This window comes from Lissotriton vulgaris, chromosome 2_1, assembly GCF_964263255.1.
Source record: "Lissotriton vulgaris chromosome 2_1, aLisVul1.2, whole genome shotgun sequence".
Lineage (NCBI taxonomy): Eukaryota > Metazoa > Chordata > Amphibia > Caudata > Salamandridae > Lissotriton > Lissotriton vulgaris.
Window position 1 is genome coordinate 773,696,440 of NC_141687.1, and position 24,709 is coordinate 773,721,148.

The 24,709-nt window shown below is 45.8% G+C and overlaps 1 protein-coding gene across 1 annotated transcript in view; it reads left to right on the forward strand.

Moving 5' to 3' along the window:
- CYBRD1 (cytochrome b reductase 1) overlaps positions 1-21,813 on the forward strand; it is a 144,222-nt gene extending 122,409 nt beyond the window's left edge. Inside the window, exons 3-4 of the mRNA XM_086956120.1 lie at positions 1,797-1,951; positions 19,711-21,813. Coding sequence (XP_086812246.1) covers positions 1,797-1,951; positions 19,711-20,008 — 453 coding nt within the window. The 3' untranslated portion in view covers positions 20,009-21,813. The remainder of the gene's footprint in view (positions 1-1,796; positions 1,952-19,710) is intronic.
- Positions 21,814-24,709: the final 2,896 nt, after the last annotated feature.

Here is a 24,709-nt window from a genome sequence, read left to right on the forward strand (position 1 = left end):
CAACGGGTGCAGAAGCTGACCAAATGCCACCACAAAAGCATGGTGGCTATGAATCTGGTGCCGCACTAAGTGCTCCAAAAAGCATAAGCGTGTGCAAATTAAAAGATCTTTGTGCGAAGCGTGCGTGTGCCACAACAAACACTTGAGAGCAGTATTTGATTACATTGAAGTACGGCAGTTGTGAATCGGGTGCCACGCTTAGTGGAAAGTGCTCGGTGTCGATGTAAAAAAAGTTCCAAAGACAAGGCATATCATAGCAACAAGTGGAAGAGGTCCAGGTGGCGATTCATGGGAGCCAACAATTGAGAAAAAAAGTGGGACAAGCAGGAACCATTATCTAATTAGAAGCAATGTTTTTTAAAGGACACTGACAAAAGCCAATCAGAAGGTAGAGGCGTGCTGTAAGCCCACAGATCGAATACAGCAGGTCGAGAGACAGCGCATGCGCTGCCTAGGATCGACCTAAAAAGAGAAAAAGGGGGAAGAGATAGAGAAGAGAAGGAGAGCGCGAGAATAGATGTAAAAAGAGAATACAAGGAAATGGAGAGAGCGGGGGGAGGTTTAAGCATTTTTGCCAGGGCTGCTTTTGGTTTCCCAATCTAGCCATGATCATCATTCACGCCTTGCAATTATTGTTGTTTTGGAGGCGCTCCTGGCAGTATAGACTCAGCATCCATAATATTGATATGGGATGAGATCTTCTCGGAGAAGCATGTTTGTGCACCAGGTAGCTGGGGTCCTTAAGTAGGGAGTCTGTGCTTTCTGCACCTACCTACCTCTGTTGGAGGACATGAGAGCTGTTGCACAATGGCTGCAGTAAATGGCAATATCCTTTTTGTCTCTGATTGCCAAAAAAATCTAAATGGAATGCACATACTCTCTTTGCATTAGACAGTACAACAACCTTTCTCGCCGATCTGCTGAAGTGGTCATATCACACTTAAACAGATATGACTCCCCACCTTTGTAGTTGAATAGCTCATTAAAGCAAAATCACCAAGTTCTGAATGGGGGTATTGGCATGCCTTGTGGGGTGTTGTGCTGGTCTCCCCCAGGGATTCTGAATTTGCACTGGTACACATTACTACTGACTTAGAGGGTAATAGCTACCAAAGGGCCCTAATGTGGCTTGGTTTGTTGTGCAAACGCAGTATAGCCAGAGCTTGGAAGGATGTAGAAGCTCTGTCATTAGTGGGCTGGAAGAGGGGGCTGGATAGGTGTATGGTCCTGGAGAAGCCTATATTCATTTCAAGTGGTTGCCCATATAAGCATAGCAAGATTTGTAGAGACTTGGCCCAACAACGAGGTATCATGCTTGAGCCCTGTCCCACACATTCCTGGTCTTCTGATGATGAGATGCGCACCTTTGAGACTTGAGGGATTTGGAGTGCAATTGTGCTTATGAGGGTGATAGGGAGTGTGGTTGCCGTATAGGGCATATGAGCTAGTGTTATGTACTAAAGGAACTCTTTTCTTGTCTGGATCTGGTAACTATGGGTGATGACCTGTCATTTTTGTCTTGTTTCCTTGTATTGATGCTAAATTCCAATAGTGTTTTATTTAAAACAAATGTTTGCCATCTTGTAAGCTTAGCTCTACCCCTCACACCTTCCTAGTTTAGGCCATAGAGATTGTTAGGAAATATTTGTTCCTAGTTGATAAATGTGCAACCAGTAATCTATAACAATGTTTCATAATGAAAACAAACGCTTGTAGGTTTGAATTCAATTTGACTGTAAAGCATGTGTTATTGTGTTCTTCCTGTGCATTTGCTAAAAATGTATCATTACTTTTAGATTCTTTTTGGATTGCTTGTTTACCTACTTCCCTTCGCTCCATTGTCTCTGCGTACGTCACTAATGCCCTTACATGTCTACTCTGGTATCCTCATATTTGGAACAGTGATTGCGACTGCTCTCATGGGATTCACAGAGAAACTCATATTTGCCTTGTAAGTATATACATTTTCATGTGCACTGTTGGACTCTCCTCTTTACCAGTTACTCCTATTTTTGCAACTAGTATTTTATCAAAGTGAATCTTTATGATGTATAGTGTTAGATTAATTTGAATAACTACTTTGGTTCTCTTTTCTTGTGTTATAAAGTTAAGATCTTCTAAGCTGAGTTGTGACCACATCCTTCCTTTCCAAAAGCTATAAATTGAGAAAAAGTTTGCTTAAGCGCAAACATAAGGCCTTATTTAGAGTTTGGTCATCCTGCCCGCCTTATTACACGTTCATTATATTCTATGGCACTTGTAATTAGGCGTACGGGATTTTGTTACTTTAGGACATAGTAATCTATCCGCCAAACTCTAAATCGGGCCCATAGCTTGTATCCAACAAGTTGTTACATCACTTTAAGAGAGAAGACTATTAATATAGCCTTCTAGCCCGCCGTAGCGGGCTATACCGGTTATTAAAGGCCAGCTGCAGCGTTAAACGCCCGAGCCAGCCACAATTTCTTAGCCAAATAAGAAAGAGTAAACTTTGAAAACAATGTTGACCATCTCAGATGATGATGACTCTGACGTACATCCAAGGGCTCAAAGCAGGTCTTATTTACTTTGTCCAATTCTTCAAGTCCTTATCTGAGAGACTATGGAAATAAGTCTACACCACTTCCTTCCCATGAATCAAATAAATTCAGGAGACTGAGACTGAGACCCTACTGAACACCTTCCAACCCTCCTGACAGCAGATCTACTGGATATACTAGCTGCACCCTCATTAACAAGAAAGCAAATATATAATGCCCCACGGTTCATCAAGGAGATTAAAGCATATAACCACCAGAACCTTTCATTCTAGCAGAAGTGGAGCATGTATCCACTGAAGGTAGACAAACGTGCCTATGGACACCAGTTAGCTGCCTGTCCATCCGCTTCTGGCAAAGGGAGGAGTTCTGGCACAAGGAAAGCTAGATGCTACTTTCCATGTTTCTCATGAGCTTTGCTCGGATTTATCAGCCTCTTGCAGCTCCTAATGAACGAACTTTAACCCCTTTACTGCTAAGGCCATTTTATTAGTCTACTATAATTTCCATTGAAATCAATGGAAAGTCCATGACGAGTTACCCTTGTCATTAGCAGCCAAGAGGTTAAAGCATCAATCACAATGTCTTCTAAACAAAGTTCCTTTTCAGACATATTGCCCTGCCCTAGAACTGGGTCAGTGATTAGGAACAATTCGTTCCAAGGCTAGTGTACTTTAGAATGGTCCTCAGTTACACAATAAGAAATCCTTAACAAACGTGAGAAATAAAAAGAATCATAACCACAAGCATTTGCAATGCAATAGGTCTCGCATTATAAAAGTTTTAGCAGTTGGCATTGCTAATAATAATGCAAAACTAGCACCCGACTGCCTCAAACTAACTGCAAAAAATAAAACAGACCACAGTCCTCCAAATCAGCCACAATACCTGAAACTGATCACAGTACGTGAAACTAACTGCAGTACAATATCTGAAACTGACCACAATCCTTGAAACAAGCATATGTGGTACTGAGTAGTATTATGTCAAGTCTAGTTATGTTGTATTGAGTAGAGCGTAAATGTGTGTTGTAAATGTGTTGTGTAATTATGTGGTATTGAGTGTTATGATGTGGAGAGTATTTATGTTGCATTGATTAGTGTGTAAATATGTGATTTGTAATTGTATGGTACCGAGTGGTATTAGGGGTGTATTTATGTTGCATTGAGTAGAGTACATAACTATACTCAACATAAAACAACTCTTTACTAAATAATTACACATCACATAATTACACTGTATGCAGTACAACATAAATACACTCCACATACTACTCAGTACTACATAATTGCAAGCCACATAATTACTCTCTACTTAATGCAACATAAATACACTCCACACAATACCAATCTGTGCCACATAACACAACACAAAATTACACTGTACTCAATGCAACATAAATACACACCTTTCACTCAAGTTCCTGCTATTTAAAAAAAAAACAATTGCAATGAAATATGTCTCACATTACTGAATCTTTGAGCTTCTACTGTTTGCATTATTATTAGCAATGCCAACAGCTCAAACTTTTATAACGCCAGACCTATTGCATTGCACATGCTTGTTTGTTACTTACATCTAGGGCTCCCGGTTTTATGGTATTTATTTTTGGGACACTTCCATCTGTATTTATCCATATTTCTTTTTTGCTAATTTTATCTGTATTTATCCATATTTTTGGGGGTCTTTGTGTAAAAATGAAGCTGAAATTAGTATATTTCCACATTTATTTAACTGATATATATATGCACTCATACTTGAATGCATGCCAGGTTTCAATGCTAGGAACACCAGCTGAAGTTAAATCAATGCACTTAATCAAACATGCAAATTACAGTATCAGACTTGTATATATCTACTGCTGTTAAAGCCTCTTTACTAAAAACTCTTTCTTTTTTAACCCCCTTTCCTATCAACCCACACAGCTAGTGGCATGGCAGTCATGGGAGAGAGAATTTAGAATTACTGAAAAAACAAGCCAATTTCCATTTTTATCCACAATTAAAAATAAATACATACACACAAATACATGTTTTCAGTCTGTATTTATCTGTAAACATCAGTAAAAACGGAAAACAGGGAGCCCTACTTATATTATACTACAATAATACCACTGGGTTTGGGCTCCCAACAGCAAGGCAAAGCCTCTAAGAACTAAATAACGTAATACCTGCCAGTACTGTACAATAGTTTCTTTTCTTAATAGCTGTACACTAAATGACACAAAACAAAAAGTGACATCAACTCCTTTTTCTGTCTGAATTTATCAAAGTGAAATTATTATTTATTCAAGTATCATATTTTTCTTGTTCAATTTTTTGTACTTTTCATTTTTCACAAAATTGCAACATTAAAAACACATAAATCTACAAATTCAAAACAGTCAATACATGTGCATACACTCAAGTCCGGATTTTTCACACCTTCAATCATACCCACTCAACACATTCACCACATACAACAACCAATATATTTACAATAGTCAGACTTTTTTTTAAAACAAATCCTATTACAACGCCATAGAAAAATAATAAATCCAACAAAATTAGATTTTCAAAAATCTTTTTGATTTTCAAGTTTTTCCACTCTTATGGCTGAAGAAGGACTGGTCTACGCGTTTCGAACTGTAGCTGGTTTATAGAGTTCTCATCAGGACCAAAAGGACAAGCTGTGGGAAGAGGGAATAGTGACCTAATTAGTATCAATGCTCATGTGAGCCTTCTAACCCTCTCTTCTAGTCTAGAACATCTCTTACCTGTCTACATTTGTGTATGTCTCAGAAGATTCCGTCGCAAAACACTGTAAGGGAAGTACAATCAATGCATTAGCACTTACTGCTCAGGAAGCCCAACATTGCTTTCATTCTTTCACAATAACCCACGAACAACTAGAGGTTGAACTTACATATAATTTGGAAGGACCGTGGCCTCTGTCTGAATGGGGAAGTAATCGGGGTCTTGTACACCTGTGGTATAATCAAATCTCAGTTGTAGTATATGTTCGAGTTATATTTCTCAGCAGAATGAAATCAAGGAAAAAGCACTTACTCTAAAAACGTGCCCGATGTGAGCGTCTAATGAACTCCTTCGTGATACCAACGCTCTGTAAGAATTGGAGGATTGGATATTAACTGATGTTCGAGTGGTGCCATGCGTTTAGCATAAGTTTATAAACTTCTAGATGTCCGTGTAGAACATGAACCGTACCTTAAATCACTCGCGGATCAGTCGTCTCCGTTCGTTTCATTCCCAATGAGAAAACGGCCTCCGTGTAGATGCAGCTTCCAGGTTGTGAGTTTGTGAGTGTCCGCAGTGGTTTACCGCGATGATTAAACAGCGTCCACAAGGATCATGGGAATTGTAGTTGACCCGCTGAGAGTCAAGGGGATGGTAGTTTGTAAGCATTGCTACAAGTGAAAATATCTGATCTCGAGTTGGCTATTGAAGGGGGTTTAAACAGCGTCCAAAAGGATTATGGAAATTGTAGTTGAACCGCGGAGAGTAAAGAGGATGGTAGTTATTAAGCATTGCTCCAAGTAAAATATCTGATCTCGAGCTGTCTAATTTAACAAATGAGAGAAATATTCCGATCAGACCCATTTTGAATCAGACTAGGAGAGGGACCGGGGGTATAAGATGGTATTTCCCTGGTCCTTCTCAAAAGTTCACTTAGATTTATTCAGGACCCCTATTATAATGCTTTCTTCGTGAAGTGGTATATGGGAGGTTATTGAAGGTGAGATACACTATGTTGCTGAAGCACTAAATCAGTATATCACCAGCAGGTGACATTAACAACCGGGATTCCGTCGTTCATTCAGATTTATATGAGATTATAAATCTCAGATAATTCATTGAGTCCATCTACAGCAGTATTGTACTTTACGATTAGCATGGCCTCTCTTCTTGATAATTTTTGATCTAAGTCACCTCCTCGTTGATCCTTTTCGACTTTTGAGATGACAGTCCACACCAAGTCTTTTTCTTTATGATCATTCAGGCGCCAGTGATTGACCAACGGTGCTGTTTGTACATTATTTTTAATCCCTGACTTATGCTGTATGATGCGTGACCGAACTTCTTGGTTGGTTTTACCAATATACAGCATCTTGCAGGGGCATATGATCCCATATACCACATATCTAGATTTGCAGTTAGTGAACGTGTCGTGTTTCCAAAAGATGTTCTGATGTTCAAAAATATTATCTTCTTTTGTAGAGGGACAACACGAGCACGTTCCACATTTTCGATGTCCTGGGATCGGTGGTAGTCTGGCAAATGATCTCACTGTCATAGGGCTTATTTGAGGTAGTCGAGCTCGGACTAGATGATTAGCTATGCTGCAGTCTTTTTTGACAGCAAAGAGGGGGGCTTTATTTAGAGTTGAATCTAAGTTTTTTACCAGATGCCAGTTTTACATTATGACTTTTTTCAGCATGTTGGAATTTGAGGCGAATGTTGAAACACAAACAATCCTGTCAGTTTCTTTTTTGGAGCTCTTTTCCAGAAGGCATTCGCGTGGTGTCCACCATGCACGTTTCATAGCTTTCTTTAACAGTTTCTTGGGGTAGCGACGTTCTTGTAGATTTTTTGATAGTTGTTCTGCATGGAATAAATATTCGTCTTTAAAATGGCAATTACGCCTAATTCGGAGGTATTGTCCAAAGGGGAGATTCTCCTTCAAACTCTGAGGGTGATTGCTGGCGAAGTGCAGAGCCTTATTCCGAGCTGTCTTTTTCCTATATAATGTAGTGACTAAGCCCCCATCTCCGCGGGTCAACTACAATTCCCATGATCCTTGTGGACGCGGTTTAATCATCGCGGTAAACCACCGCAGACACTCACAAACTCACAACCCGGAAGCTGCATCTACACGGAGGCCGTTTTCTCATTGGGAATGAAACGAACGGAGACGACTGATCCGCGAGTGATTTAAGGTACAGTTCATGTTCTACACGGACATCTAGAAGTTTATAAACTTATGCTAAACGCATGGCACCACTCGAACATCAGTTAATATCCAATCCTCCAATTCTTACATAGCGTTGGTATCACGAAGAAGTTCATTAGACGCTCACATCGGGCACGTTTTTAGAGTAAGTGCTTTTTCCTTGATTTCATTCTGCTGAGAAATATAACTCGAGCATATACTACAACTGAGATTTTATTATACCACAGGTGTACAAGACCCCGATTACTTCCCCATTCAGACAGAGGCCCTGGTCCTTCCAAATTATATGTAAGTTCAACCTCTAGTTGTTCGTGGGTTATTGTGAAAGAATGAGAGCAATGTTGGGCTTCCTGAGCACTAAGTGCTAATGCATTTATTGTACTTCCCTTACAGTTTTTTGCGACGGAATCTTCTGAGACATACACAAATGTAGACAGGTAAGAGATGTTCTAGACTAAAAGAGAGGGTTAGAAGGCTCACATGAGCATTGATACTATTCCCTCTTCCCACAGCTTGTCCTTTTGGTCCTGATGAAAACTCTATAAACCAGCTGGGGGGCGGAGCTAGCCGGCAAGCGAAATGCCTGCCTAGTTCCACAGCTCCGCCGTGCACTGCCCTAAATATCCTAGATATTCCTTCTCGCGCAGTGTAATCTTGCCGAATCCATGCCCCAGCCAACCCCCTAACCAGCGGGGATTCGGCGGTGGCTCCAGCGGCGCTGGGGATCGAGAGGTGCTGCCGGGCGGGACGGAGCCCGCATCGCCGAGGGTCTGGGCCGCGGGCAGCGGGATAGAGTGAACTCATCATCCGGCTGGCGTCACCCGACGTGCGGCCGCGGACTACGCTTGCTGCCGGTCCGGTGCCCCTCCCCCTCGCACATCCGGGGTGAGCATACCAGACGGTCCGCTGCCCTCTGCCACGGCTCCGGCGGCTGGACCCACCACGGCGAGACCCTAGTGACTGCCTCCGGGCCGGGGACGGACACGGGGAGACGGAGAGACGCGGAGTCCCCCTCCCCCCTTTGGGACAACGGAGGAGTGTGGGCGAGCCGCTGGTGCCTCCCGGTAGACTGGTTTTGAGGTGCCCCCAGCCAAGGAGACTATTGGGGATCACATCGGGAGGCATTGTCGAGGTGGATCTGCGCGGCAAGGAGGCCGGCCCCCCTGGACTACGCCGAGCCATTTCCTGGCGCCATACGCGCTGCACTGTGTGGCTCCGGAACCCCCTTGGAGACTGTTGGACCGGCACGATCGAGTGGTGGGGGGCCCCTTGAAATAGCGCGTGCACAGAACTCCTGACCAGCAGGGCAGCGCTAAGGGGTCACACATCTCCTTCATCCCCCCTTGCCCCCCCGCTCCTCTGTTGGACCATATTGAGGCTTGGGCCATCGGGCCATTCCACGCGAGAGAGGGGGACTCGGACCAGATAGCGCCGCTTCAGGGATAGAGCGGAACTACGACGAGCGACGGGAGTGGAGTGGACTTTGTGATCTTCCCACGTGCCGACCCCCTCCCGGTCGGCGGCTTGGGGTTCCGGAGACAAACGCCTGTGCTGAGACCCTCCATTTCCTTGCGTTATATACTACCTGGAAGACCCCCACACTCTGCGGCGCACAGCAGACAATCGCTGGGAGACAATGGGCAAGGTGGACAGGACACAGAGCAAGCTGCCCTTCTCCCAAAAACGGCTGCTCCAACAGAGCCCGGCCACGGAGGACGGCCCTACGACGCATACGGAGGCGGCTCGGGCGACGACTTGGACATAAAAACCATGTTATTGTCCATGGAACAAGGAATACAGACCAGTATATCGGCCCTAGGGTCCAAGATTGACGCCATGTCGTATAGGATGGACCGGATGGCGGAACGGTTGGATAAGCATGCGGAGAGACACGACATGGCAGAAAGACGGATGACGGAGGTCGAGGAGGCTCAAACGGACCTGAACACGGCACAGAAAAAAATGGAAAGAATGATGCAGGTCCTGAGTGATAAGACAGAAGATTTGGAGGCGCGCTCGCGACGCTGCAATCTACGCATCACTGGCCTTCCGGAGAGCACCTCCACTGGTCCCATGGAACGCTTTGTGGAGGAAACTACTGGGGGACGGAGTGTTCTCGGCCATGTTCACGGTTGAGAGGGCCCACCGGTCGTTGGCCCCCAAGCCGCAGCCTGGTGCGCCACCGCGCCCTATCATAGCGAAACTCCTCAACTACATGGATAGAGACACTGCGCTCCGCTTGGCGAGGGCCAAACAACACCTGCAATATGAGGGGTCCGCCATCTCGCTATATCCGGACTTTACAGCAAAAGTCCAAGAGGAGCGGAAACAGTTCATCCCCCACAAGAAGCGGCTCCGAGAGTTGGGTCTGGACTACGCTTTACTGTACCCACGCAAACTTCGCGTCAATAAGGGAGGACACTCTCATATCTTCACAGACCCCAAGGCACTGCAACAGGCGATGAAAGGTGGGTGAGGGAACAGAAAACGAACTCTGAAAAAACGCCCGAGGACGAAGGGGCCGACAGCCGACTGGATGAACAAGACTGAATGCTGTCTCCGAAAGCTTACACTCTATGCCTCCGAGGTGGAGACTCTGGGACGGAGGCATGCTGTTTCTTCTTTCAGAAGGAGTGCTGAGGCGCTCGAGGACCTATGTGACCATTGCTGATTACATAGATAAGTGGTATTGCGGGGAGGTGTGCGGGGCGGGGGGGACCACCTTGGTGGGGATTTATGCTTCTACTGCCCTGGGTGCGCGCTGCGGCCTGGTGCGGGAACCTTGTCATTGGCCCCTTAAAGGCGATGAACCTGGACCTGGGAAATGTGTGCAGGGTCTGATGGGACGAGGCGAGTATTGGTCAATCTTCATGGTTACGACGGCTGCGTAACTCTGGGGCGCTGTGCACGGCGGGAGCTAGTGGAGGGCCACACGAGCGATCTGAGATGTGGGTGGAGACTATGTCACTCGGTTCCCTGCCGCCCTGCGCGTTCAGCACACTGTTTTGGTTGATGACCCTGGTTGGGGTGGGTCTGTTGGGAGGCGGGGGGGGGAGGATGCTGTCGGACCAGGTTGGGGTGGGTCTGCTGTGGGTGGAAGGTTGGTGTGTTTTGGTGTGGGTGGCTTCCGAGGGTTTGCTGCTTTGGGGGTTAGTGTTTGGGAGGGCTGGGGGGGGAGGGTGGGGGGCACGAAAGGGAGGGGACTGTCCTTGAAACGCTCACTGCACAGCTCAGGCGACTCGAAGAATGTTGGTGGCAATGCTGACGTGTGCTGTTGTATTGTCCTATGTCAACCCCAATGGCGGATGCCCAGATAACGGCCTCGGCCTCCTCTGTTGATACCCTGAAAGTGTTAACTTGGAATGTTAGGGGTCTTAACGACCACAGAAAGTTGAGGAAGGTACTCCACTACCTGCAAAGACACCACGTAGATCTTGCCTGATTCATGAGACACATTTACCTCTCACGAGCAAGTTGCTACAGCACAGAGGCCTGTTGGGTAACTCCACCGTGGCGGGCTACACCACACATTCCAGGGGGGTGCTGACGTGGGTGAACCCTCGCTCCAAGCTGGTTCTGCGACTGATTACAGCAGACCCCGAGGGCCGTTATCTCATATCGAGATGTGAGGGGAAGGGACATGCTCAAACTGTAGTTAATGTGTATGGTCCGAAATGCGACTCCCCGGACTTCTATACCCGGCTAGCTCAAAGTTGTAGGCAGTATGCCTCCACATCCATGCTCTGGGGGGGGACTTTAACCTGGTGCTGAACCCCGGATTAGATAGGTCTTCGGGCCCCATGCGGAAGCCTGCTGCGGCAGCGGTGGCTCTTACAGCTGAGCTGTTGACCCTAGATATGGTCGATGTGTGGATGTCTCGAAATGCGGGCAGAGGTGGGTATACACACTACTCTTCCTTCCACGACATCCACACCAGAATCGACTATTGGCTGGCCTCTCATTCCATCACTAATCAAATTGTGGAGTGCACCGTGCTCGCGCGAACTCTGTCCGACCACTCACCAATACTATTGGCACTATAGGCGCCGCGGCGTGGGATCCCCCCGTTTGCCTGGCGCTTCCCGCCCTACGCCCTGCTAGACGACGCGTTCCGGGGAGAGGTGGCGGAAGAGATTGACCTCTTCTTCGAGAAGAACTTAGGCTCCGTGGAAGACTCCCACACTGTCTGGGAGGCATTCAAGGTTTTCATTCGCGGGGTGGTCATGGCCAAACACTCCAGCGTTCTGAAGGCTATTCGGCAGAGGCTTCATGCCTTGGAGTCTCAACTAGCCGTCTTGGAGGCGCAGCTCCTTACAGACCCTGATCCCGCGGTGGCCGCCGATATACGGACTCTGGTCTCAGAATTTAATGAGGAGGCAGACAGGGAGGTCTGTTTCATGGGGAAATATGCCTCGGCGAGGACTTATGGGGAAGCTGAACGCCCCAGCTCACTCCTGGCCAGAATACTGCGCGATGAAAAAAGCGTCCCCAGGCTGACAGAATTGGATGCCCCGGGAGGGTCCACAGCCACGACAGACGTGGACATCATATCTGCTTTCCGAGACTACTACTCCTACTTATACGCTACCAAGTCCAAAGACCTAGAAACGGACATAGACGACTATCTAGAACATATACAATTACCGTTTCTGGCGCAGTCGGACAGGGTGTTCCTCATGGCGTCCATCCAGGCGGACGAGGTCTCTGAGGCCTTGGCTTCCATGCGGTCCCACAGCGCTCCCGGTGTCGATGGCCTGACAGTGGGGTTTTATAAAGCTTTCAAGGAAAAACTCATTCCGCACTTGCTGTCTTTATTTGACGGGATAGGCGAAGAGGGCAGTATGCCGGAAACGATGAGGGAAGCCCAGTTGGTTACCATCTTGAAGCCGGGTAGACCCCCTAACCTTTGCAGCTCGTACAGACCAATATCCCTCTTAAACGTCGATGCGAAACTTTATGCCAAAGTTCTGGCCGCCCGGCTATCCCTCATTGCACCGGAGATAGTAGCCCTGGAACAGGCCGGCTTCGTCCCGGGACGGAACCTGTCCTATAATATTCGAACGGTGCTCGGTACGATGCAACATGTCCGTCAGGACGCGAAGGCGGTGGCCATCTTCCTGGACATGGAGAAGGCGTTCGACTCCGTCGAATGGCCATTCATGATCCGGGTCCTCCGTCGTATGGGGCTGGGAGAGCAGTTTTTACAGATGATTGGCGCACTGTACTGGAAACCGATAGCGAGGGTGAGACTGGGGGATCTGGTTTCGGAGCCCTTTCCTATTAGCAGAGGAACGAGACAGGGATGCCCTCTGTTCCCCCTGCTGTACGCTCTAGTGGTGGAACCACTGGCGTGCGCTCTGCGCGAATACCACTGGTACCGGGGGGTTAGCTTTCTGTCCTACAAAATTGTCTTCTCAACATACTGCTGTACGTTCGGAACCCGGAATCAAACCTCGCCCCAGTTCTCAGGGAGGTGGTCCGTTATGGTGCCCTCTCGGGTCTGAAAGTGAACTGGGAGAAATCAGCGGTGTTCCCTCTGACCCCAGTGACGGACCGCTTCGAAATGGACTACCCGCTAAACTGGACCACAGACCCGGTACGATACCTGGGTGTGATGATCCATACCGACCCGGAAGTGCTCTTCAATGAAAACTATGGGGTGGCCTTCAGTAAGTGTGAGGACGATGTGGAACGCTGGTGCAAGCTCCCGCTTTCCTTAATGGGCCGTGTGGCCATCATGAAAATGGTGCTTGTCCCGAGACTCTTGTTCTTGTTTGCCACCTTGCCCATAATACTTTCGCGAACCTTCTTTCGGAATGTGACTAAACTTATGACTAGACTGGCCTGGGGAGGTAAACAGCCGCCGTACACTGCCGTACGAACTGGGAGGACTCGGCGTGCCCGACTTGGAACGGTACTATAGGGTGGCCCAGGCCACGCACTTAGCATACGTGGATACATGGGGACAGGAACATCCCGCACGTTCGGATGGAGCGGCTGTTTGCGGACCCTCTCCCGCTCCCAGCCACGGTCTGCACCCCTGCAGACCGCCGAGTTGGCATCTTGGACTCCATAACGGCCACAAAACACGCCGGGAATGAGTTGCTGAAGGCTAGGGGAGAAGTGCTGTTGTATTCCCCCGCGATGGCAGTGGAGTGGTTGCAGTGGCTAGCTCCCATCGGAGACAGGAATGTTATTCGTGCGCTACATGACCTCGGGATTAAGACGGCGGGCGCATTGTTTGCGGACGGACAGGCCAAAACATGCGACCAGGTGGCCCTAGAGGTGGAGCGCCCGACTCTGCTGCAACGGTTCCAATTTCATAGGCTTCGAGGAGCCTTGAAGTCCTGGGACCAGATATGACAGAGCCGCCGGACATTCCGGAACTCGCCTACGTCATAGCCCACCCCTCCCCACAACACTTGACGACGCATCTGTACAAGAGCATTATTTCATACAGGGCGCAGGAACCCTCCAAAGCCCGGTTGGCCTGGCAGAAGGACCTGGCAGTGGAAATGGATGATGCAATGTGGACGTACTGCTGTAGTAACACCAAAAAAGTGTCTCTGAATGGACGACACAGGCTGATACACTTTAAATTTCTGCAGCGAGTGTATTACACTCCCGAACGACTACACCGTTATGGCCTCCGTCAATCTCCAGAATGTGAGCGTTGTCACGCACCTGTGGCAGACTTCCTACATATGGCGTGGAGCTGCCGCAAGATCCAAGAGTTCTGGATTGCGGTCTTCTCGGAACTCAGTGAAATACTAGAGCACGAACTGCAGGTCGATCCAGCTTTGGCGCTGCTGGGCTACTCGAAACCTCTGCCAGTGGCGTGTAGTCATTTGGCGGATATGGGATTGTTGTTGGCGAGACGTACGGTGGCACAGTGTTGGATGAGAGGGCCGACCCCGACTAAAAAACGATGGGCCAGAGACATGGTGTACTGTTGCACGCAAGCTGAACACTACAGTGAGCTCCTCCCCCCACTAGCAGACCGAAAAACTTTTGGGGTCTGTATAACACCTTCAGATATGCTAGAGAGGAGGTAGTTGACACACAGGGAGACGAACGGGGGGATGCATAATGATAGCCTACACTATAGGGAACTCTTCCCCCCCCCCCCCCCGGGATCTCAGTCGCGGGAGAGAAGAGGATGCCTGAGGGGCTGGTAAGATGGCCGGGTGGAGTATTGATACTCGGCTGTCACAAGGCAGGTGACGAGTGGTAGATTCCGAGCTATGAAGCAGGGATGGGAGTGAGCTTCACCTAACCTACCTCAAGGGTGTCACATTTGGGGAATAGAGAGGGGGCAATGACGCGGCCTAGACGTAGAGTAGTTGCCATTGAGTGGGTTTGTGGACAGATTGGACAAGGGGGGGGGCGGGCGGAGGGACTGGAGGTTCTTTCTGGGAGTTTGGGGGGTTTATATAACACAAAAATACACCTACACTTCTAACTGTGCAGCACCCGTCCTGCATGACCTACCCCCCTAAGCCACTGGGGGTACCTCAGCAAGTGGGCGGGGACGGCCCCGGCGGTGGCTCACGTTTAGCTTGCTTGTTGCACTGTGATATTACGCTGCCGTACCCCTGGGTTGACGGCGTCAGGCTGTGTACATTGTCTTACCAACTGCTCGACTGTCTCCAACATTGTCGCATCGCCGGCCCAGGTGGGTTGTAGGCGGGAAGCTGTGTATGTTTTGAACAATACTAATAAAGGTGTTTAAAAAAAAAACAAAAAAAAATCTATAAACCAGCTAGAGTTCGAAACGCGTATACCAGTCCTTCTTCAGCCATAAGAGTGGAAAAACTTGAAATTCAAAAACATTTTTGAAAATCAAATTTTGTTGGATTTATTATTTTTCTATGGGGTTGTAATAGGATTTGTTTTAAAAAAAAGTCTGACTATTGTAAATATATTGGTTGTTGTATGTGGTGAATGTGTTAAGTGGGTATGATTGAAAGTGTGAAAAATCCGGACTTTGGAGTATATGCAAATGTATTGACTGTTTTGAATTTGTAGATTTATGTGTTTTTAATGTTGCAATTTTGTGAAAAATTACAAATACAAAAAATTGAACAAGAAAAATATGATACTTGAATAAATAAAAATTCAGACAGAAAAAGGAGTCGATGTCACTTTTTGTTTTGTGTCATTTAGTGTACAGCTATCAAGAAAATAAACTATTGTACAGTACTGGCAGTTCTTTTGTTATTTAGTTACTACTTATAAGCAGTGTTTTGCTGGCATGGCACACAACTGTGTATGCTGTGTCAACTCTTAGGTTTTCTCTGCACCAAAACTACGCAGGCTGCAATGACAGTTTGTAAGAGCTTGGTGAGGGGTCCCTCAGTATGGCTCAATTAGTGCCGCAGCTATTAGGGACCCTCTTTAGTTCCCAGGCCCTAGGTACCAGGGGTACCACTTACTAGGGACTCACAAGGATTCTAAAGGCGTGCAAAGTGTGGAAAAATTGTAGAGTTTGGGGAAAGAACACTGGTGCTGGGGCCCAGGTCAGGATACCCAGCACACTTTCAGTCAAATTTGCACCAGATACCGGGCAAAAAGTGGGGGAGTACTGCAACAAGAACCCAGTTTCTTAGAATAAATAACAATTGTGAGCTAATTTCTGAATTTTACAAATCGCACCAACAAGTGGCATACTGTCATAAGTGCTGGTGAATACAATTAAGTAGAGAGGTGTGGCTCAGTGGTTAGAGCGGCAGACCCCAATGCAGTAGTCTGGCAAGGACCAGGGTTCAATTCCTGCCTCGGCGGGTCTCTGGCTCAATTTCCTCAGACCTGATAATTCTCGCCTCGGTGCCTATTCTGTTCATGAGCCCCACTCTGCACCTCTGGGCAATAGCTTGCTTAATCTCTAGAACCGCCCCAACAACGCTGAGGATGCCTGGCTTCACCTTGGGGGTGCCCAGGAGTGGGCTCCTCACAGGGAAAGGCCAGGAAGGGTTCCTTGGCGGTATTCGTACAAGCGCCGAGATGCCTCCGGGTAGTCATGCGCTATATAAGTGCGTAATTATTTTTTATTATTAAGTGCAGGTGCTGAGCAGCGAAAACCACTGCCTCAAATTAAGCCCTGTATCTTTCATAGTTTTAATCAGATCAATCCGTGAGCAGGAAGTTCCAGCTCGATGATGGTTGTGATTAAAGCATGTGAATCTGAAAGATCCACTGCCAGAGAATCTGAGTTCTGGCTGACATTTTCAGATCTTTAAAACACGGTTCCATTATCGGTGATAAGGTTGTGGATGCAAACAATGTATTTAATAATGGAGTGGGTTTTGAAGGGCCCAAATTGACATTAAAATGGTAGCATTGAATGCCACCTTTCCTCATAGCTGCAGGCCAGTGATGTAGCTAACAGAGGGGTTGTGAGCTGTGCCCCCCAGTATTTTATCATTTCAAGGGGGGTTTTAATCTGGTGATTTGACGTACATGTATGTTGCTCCTCAGGGTATAATAAAACACTCTTTTTCATAAAATCAACTTTTTAGATCAGAGTCCCTCATATAAGCGCTTGTTAAAACCACTGTTTCCTCTACTAGCTTACCATACTACCCAGGCACCACACAACTATGGAAAAATCGGTGATAAGTTCAGATTCAGAATGTCGATAATGCTGAGCTATAAACCATGTTACCTTGTTTGCTGGAACTGCATGCGCATGAGAAACAACGTTCTGGCCCAGTCAAAATAAGGGTACGCGAGAAAATTGTATTACAGTAACCCAGTCTGAAAACACAGGACTTGTCAAGAATGTGAAATTGTAAACCAGGGTGACAGCAAAGAACAGCAGTTTCAAGTTTAAAAATTGAAATACAAGGATTAATGAGTTAATAGATGAGCAGTTATGTTTTTTGTGAAATAACTGAAAGCATCACTCATTCTCTACTGTGACATAATTTAGAGAGGCAATAAAAGTTTTATGAACCTCTCTTAAAATGAACAGTAAAAACGCAAAGCAATGTTTAATACATGTGTTAATAATACGATGAAAGTTGGTGAGTAGGAGACAATTGCAGAAGTTTGTGATACATGCCAACCGCTACAGCAAAGCTACAACAATAGCAGACCGGAAATAAACAGGATAAGGGGCGAGGCAGGGGATGATGACGAAGGAGAGAAAATGAAGGAATTAATAAAGGAGAAGGATGGATGACAAAGAAAGGAAGTGCGACGAAAAGTTGAAAGGCAACGAGATATAAAAAGAAGCTTGAAAAACAGGGCAAACATTGTAATAGAGGGAAATAAGATAGAGGGAGAATAGGGATAAGGCAGAAAAAGGAGAAAGCATAGAAAGAAAAGGGGTATTTAAATCACCAGAGAGTAAAGGCTGTGGATTGATCGAAACAGTATGAGATGGCGGGTGGAGAGGGAAGAGGGGTGTAGTTTGGTTTGCCCTGTTCCCATCATGCACTGGGACAGGAACAGACTAATTTGCATACAGCCAGGTTCTGAAACTGGGATGGTGCAGTGAGCTAAAAAACGGTGTTGGATCTAGCCCTGATCTCTTGACTGGGTGAGAGCTTTCTGCTTAATTCAGAGACTCTGTCCCTCACCACCCCTTGTTGTAAATATTTTTGTCCACCCTAAGCGTGGAAGGGTATTCTCAGATGTGAGACCCTTGCTCATTGCACCATCAGGATTCAAGCAAACCGGGCCGAAGACGGCTGTAATGCCAGAAACCGGTCCCCGGGAGCTTGTTTCCTTCCCAGTGTAAGAATTGGCTTTTGTAGTTTGGTTTGCTCTGTTCCCATCATGCACTGGGACAGGAACAGACTAATTTGCATACAGCCAGGTTCTGAAACTGGGATGGTGCAGTGAGCTAAAAAACGGTGTTGGATCTAGCCCTGATCTCTTGACTGGGTGAGAGCTTTCTGCTTAATTCAGAGACTCTGTCCCTCACCACCCCTTGTTGTAAATATATATACAGATACAGCAAATCGGCGCGGATAAGTGAAGAGAAACCTCCCCGGGGACGCGCCAGCGCCAGACTGATTGCAAGCAGCACTGAGAGAACAGAATAGGGTCGCGGAACCAGAGACACCTCCGTGTCTGGCCAGCCGAGGCCGACCACAGAGGGGGCTAGCAGGGACGCTGGCCAGCCTGGTGTTGAGCAGGTGATGAGGCTTGGCTTGGATGTTGGGCATATGGGAGGAGAGGGCAACCTGGGCTACTGCTGTGCCTAAGCAAACTTGGCCGGGCGACACAAACTGCTGAATAGGCCTCAGGCAGTGCGGGTTTACATTAGGTACGCTGGCGTTTACGAGCGTGTGATGCATGAAGGCAGTCACGAAGAAACAAATGGCGGTTGAAAGAAGGGAAAAAGTAGGCAACAAAAATAGAAGGCAGTCAAGAAGAAACAAATGGCGCTTGAAAGAAGGGGGGAGGAAGTAGGCAACAAAAATAACAGTTACGGTCATGGAGCCATTGAAGGCACAGCGTCCCGCCAGTGGTGTGCTTCAAGTTTAAAAAAAAAAAAAAGGATGCAGCGTCCCGCGAGAGGCGCGCTGTAAGTTTACCAAGATGTCCGGCCTCGACCGGTCTGGTAGTTGTGTTCACGTGCGCACGAAAGTATTCCACAGCAGAAGTGAAAGTGATCGCAAACCCGCGCTGGAAGGGAGGCAGATGGCGGCTCCGCGCGTGAACGCGAGCGCTAGGCCAGCCAAAGCAGCTTGTGGCAGCACTTTTTAAAGCCCCTATTAAACGACTCGCAGAGCAGCGCATGCGTGCTGGCTCTAGCCAGACCTAAACAAGCTGATTAAAGTTTGGGTAGAGTTAAGACGAAGAAGGAAAGCTGGATATATTGTCTTTCAAAAATGTACGTTGAATGACATTTTTTTTCATTGTGACTTCTTAAATAAAGGACAGCAATATTCAGCTCTTCAATTGTGTGCCGTGTCCACCTTTCCTATAATATGTTTGCTTCTTTAAGTTCAGCTATATTGATGTTCTTTTTTTAAATCATGTTTCTGGTTAATTACTGTGCTGCAAGTGTGGTCTTTAAATTACAAGATAAAGATTAATTATTGCTTCTCTATCTACATGCCGAGTACTACATTTTCTTTTCTTCCTTATTCAAATCACTAGATGACAAAATTATATTTTGAACCACTTTGACACATCGAAACTAAATCACTCTCTAGGAGGAATTACAGTTTTTGTAAGTGTTTTATAAAATCACCCCTTTTTATCGCAGGAAAACTCCAGCCTACAGTACTTCCCCACCGGAAGCCATTTTCGTGAACACGCTGGGCGTTCTCGTTCTCATCTTTGGGGCATTCGTTCTGTGGATGTTGACCAGGCCACAGTGGAAGCGCCCACCAGAGGCAAGCAACAAACTCCAGTCTCCAACTGGTGAAGCCACTGATTGCGCAGAGAATGAATCCACCGCAACAGACTGCAGCAATACCGACAAAACGGATGTTGAGTACAATAGTGAGGCGGCTGCTAGAAGAAGGAAGCTGGATGAAGCGGGTCAAAGGTCAACTATGTAACACTATGTCAATGTACTTGGGTGTTAAGGCATAAGCTAAAATAATACTTTCCAAGCCTGATCTTTATAGAATATGTACTCTTAGGTCATACATGTTTCTTTTCCTGAGTAAAGGAGTGTTAATATGTACATTATTCTATTTACTTACTAACCCTTATATGACTACTCTGTGCAGCTGGATTGCACACAGTAGTTGAACTTCAAAGAACAGTGAATTGAAAGGAATCCATTTTATCAGTTACCCTGTGGCAGTCGTTTGTAGTGTATAATTAAAAATACAGATAGCAAGGTTGTATTATTTTAATAAACCATTAAATGTATGCTATGCAATGCTTTGGGAAGTTGAAGCAACACAACTTATCCCCATCCTATCCATCCCATCCCATCTGTCCTATCCTCTAAAAAGATAACATGGGAATTTAAATGTTCTACTGGAAAATGTTTGTGTCCCCTAGAATGAGATGCATGAATTGAAGCAAACTAACCGCATCGCATGTGTACTGGCTGATTAGTTTGCAATTGATTGACACCGTCAGTATCTGACATGCGTACAAGTGCTTTTTCATATTTCTGGTGCTACTTTGTCTCATGATCGAAAGAAGTATATAGTTATGTGGGATAGAGTTGCGATTAAAGCAGGTATGTTGTCACCTATGTGTGAAGTTAAATCGGAAATTAACAACTAAGATCCAGAGTTTTAGGGAAGATGTGACTTATGACTAATTCAGCGCCAGCGGGTAGTGGTAGAAGTACAGTGAATGCTATCTCACCCTTTGCTTTTTAAGTTGAATCTTTCTAACTCATTATACGAGATGTGGACTACCACAGTGACCTATTAACACTTACTTGGCAGATTCACAAAGAAATTGCAGATGTGGAAGCATGACTCGTGTATCAGCAATTACCTCATTTAATGGAATCCACTAAAATCTGTGCTAATAAGCTTATTTGATTCACATCCAGATTTCTACAAATACATATTGAGAGAAGGGTGTTGCTTGCGTTAATTGCAGTTAATCCCAATTTACAAACAATGCATATCATGCTCTGTCCTGTTTTATGATCATACCTTCGAGCAACATACTCGTAAAACATTTGATGCAAGGAAAGTAATCATAAAAAACATCTAAAACCAGCGATTATACTAAACCCTTATTTAAAGCAGTCACATGTTGGCTAACTGAACTTCTTTCTGGCAACGCAGGTTGCACTGACAAAAAATGTTACACAAATATATTATTTGTGAATAAAATTAATTTAATAAGCAAAAACACCTTTGCCAAACTGCTTAACATCTGCTTGTTCAGACTTCTAGGGCATTACCTGCTTGGGAGAATTTATATATTCTATATTGCTAATTTCTGTAATGGCGTAGCCGCTGTGAGGCTACTGTTTATGCTGATATAGTACTTCCGCGCTGATGCTGAACTCGATTTCACTTGCGTTCTTCAAGTTATGGCTTCTTATTTACGGATTATATCTCTATGGTTCACTTCTTAGTCTTTGTGAGCTGGTCAAGTATTCCTGCTAGAAACCAACCGTAGACAACGCAGACCTCGTTATTTCTCTGCTTGTTACTACTTTCTATTTTTGGGTAAGCTTGAACGCTGTGTCAAATTACAATTGCAAAAATATATAGGTGTGCACAGACATCTTCAGCCCTGTCAAACAGCTTTTTCTCCCTGATTTCTGAGAGAGAGTGAGAGAGACAGAGATAGTGTATGTATGTGAATGGACTGTATACCCGCATGACACCTCTCTTCTTACAGCCTTGAACACCCAGTGGGGTAAGAATGACCAGTCCCAGCAATATACAGCTTACCATCAGGGCTCCACCTTTGGCTCTTAACTTTTGATTCTTTGCCTCCTTCTGTAACACAAGCTCACCACCCTCACAAATGAAGTCAGTCCTCTGTGCTGCCCCACATAGCCATCACCAGCTTCCCTCTCTGCTGTTTTGTGGGGAAATGTCTTGTGAGAACTCCTGGGAGAGCATTCCTTGTTTCAGTTCAGATAGTTCTCTCGGTGCACACCAGTGTTTACTTTGTAAATATGTGCCAGGGCCCTTGTTAGGAGGCCACTGCATTTTGCACCACCGAGCGCCCCTGTTAGTGCTGCCAATGACTGTACCAACACAACTACTAACCATCACACTATTACAAGTGTGACAATTCAGACTATTCCAAGCACCCAAAGCTAGCTATGAGAATGGCTTGGGTGGCAGGTATTATTCAATTTTAACCTGTTGCATGTGTCGGATGTCACAGTGGGTGTGTGCAGAGGACGTCCGGGGGCCGTCCAAAACACGGCCACTCATTAATTCCCCAGGACTGCGGCGGAATTTGTGCCGCGGTCAAGGGGTTAATATATATTGAATTTATAAACAACTGTTGTTGTTGTATTCATCTCTATATTAGACAAACAGCACCACCATGTAGCAGACTGTCATATGTGCCGGGGTTGACAATAAAGTGCGATTATCGTGCTCTGGAAACTACCGTCTCAAATGAATCACTGGTACATACCATGTTCTGAGGTTCAGCTATGCTTTGTCGGGTTAGAGCTCTGCCCTGGCAGCGAGTTCCTGGTTTGAGAGAGATGAGCACTGCACAGAGAGCTCAATACAGATCTGACATTTCAGTGGATCCCATAGTTCCACCCTGCCTTCCCGAGTTCTTTTTTATTGTGTTCTAATATGTTATTATTGTTTTATGTAGTGCTCCACTGCACATCTCCTGGTGATAGTGTGAGCTTAAAAGTGCCATCCAGTGAATGATGTTACACTTGGATTTACAAACTGACCACACATCAACAAGTAAATGTGTGTTCTGCAACCTTTGTTACTGATAATTGTTGATGAAGGCAAGATTGGTCTATATTCTTTCTTTTAACCGGGTGATAATTTAATAAATGTTTGAGAGAGTTTGACATACTCCTAGAGATTTGCTCATGGCAAATGAACACACATCTGCATGATTTCTTCCTACCCTTTGAGAAAAGATAACATTAATCCAATTAAAAGTTCTTGTATAACAGAGGACAAACCTTTAAAGTTCGTAATGTCTGTCACTGGATGACTTTTGTCCCTACACAATGTAGGCCCTCATTACAAGTGGAAGGCTAAATACCAACCCCTATGTGAACATTTGTTTGCACAGGGATCAGAATTACGAGTTGTGAGATTATTCCCCCTCATGGAGTCCTCTCCTCCCAATACTAAACTGTGAGGTAGTTCCCCTCCCCTGACAGGTGTACCATGCTTCAAAAGGCTGTTACTATTTTAGCCCCCTTTTTTTCCTCATTTTCAAAAGTATTTCTTCTACTTTTTTCCATGCATGACAATAAACAACTCCTCTGTCCTCTCATTCTACTGTTTGTTTTCTTATCATGATGGAGTGGAGAATAATCATGAGCCTGCCTTTTCTTTACTTTTATGATATATGCTGTTTCCTATTTGTTTAACGCTTCACTGAGTGTGCGGTCCATTGTATTTATTACCTTTTGGGATGTGCTCCCTACCCATGTGCTGGTTGGGGCAGGGAGGCGTATCGTGCCTTAAAATCGAGCTGAGGGGGAGCACAGTGCAAGCATCCGGACTCATGCCAGTGTGCTTAAGGTGCGCGCCGGGCGGGGTAGGTGGCTATTGTTATCGAGCAACTAGATCTTGTGAGGTGACATCTTCAGGCTCTGGTGCAAGGGGAGTCTGAAGAAGTACTACAGATATCTAGAGGATATTTACAGCCTCCGATTAAAGAGGCTGCGGACAATGCCTTGCAAAAGCCCATGGCAAAGCGCCTGAGTTTGAATGATGATTATCAGTATATGGATTCTCAGGGGAGAAACTTCCAACTGCCACAACTAAAGGAGGTGTTGAAACAAATTAGAGGCTTAGTAGGATTTAAGAAAAAGGCTCCAGATGAAGAATTCTTGGCCCAGTGATCTATATCAGATAATGATATATCATTAAGACAATTTCTTTGAAAGAGTGGAACGAAAGTGACAAAACTGCCATTCCCAGATTTCTTAGCAGGTAGTATGTACTGGAAGGGTTTTCATGGAAGTGTTTCCCTCTCATTTGAAATTACCTTCCTATTGGGACTTTGTCCCAGAACCTCTTGCTCGCCACATGACTTCTCAAATGTTCAAGTGAGGTGTAGGTTTGGGTAGACTTGTTGTTCCCCAGAATGCTCTGACAATGACACCCGTCGACAGGCACATTCAAGGTTTCCACTTACTCAAACTTGGTGCATACCACAGCCATTCATCCAGTTTCAGTGTACATCTTTAAACATTTGCAGTTCTCTATTTTCTTTAGCCTACAGCTGTACACAATGATTGAGTAATGATGTAAGCTCCAGGCAGGCATACTTTTCCTTCCTTGACTTAACAATCCCCATTATTGGAACAAAGTCAAAGTACGTGAATGTGTGGAGTCTGTCCCTGTTGTTCAAAGGAGCCAAGGAAACAGCAAAATAGAGACATGTCCCCTCATAACCAAAGAAACAATATTTCCTCCTCAGCTTGTTCTCCAGAGAGAAGACGAAGAATCAGAAAACCTTCTCACAAGGGTTCATTCTTCCTGGAGGACCTCTGCCCTAGAGCCCTTTTCTAGCTCTTAAAAACTGTGTCGGAAGCATTTCTTCTCTATTACCTTTGGCCTACTTAGGTTCAAACTCCGATCCTGTGAATCTTTAATAAAGGC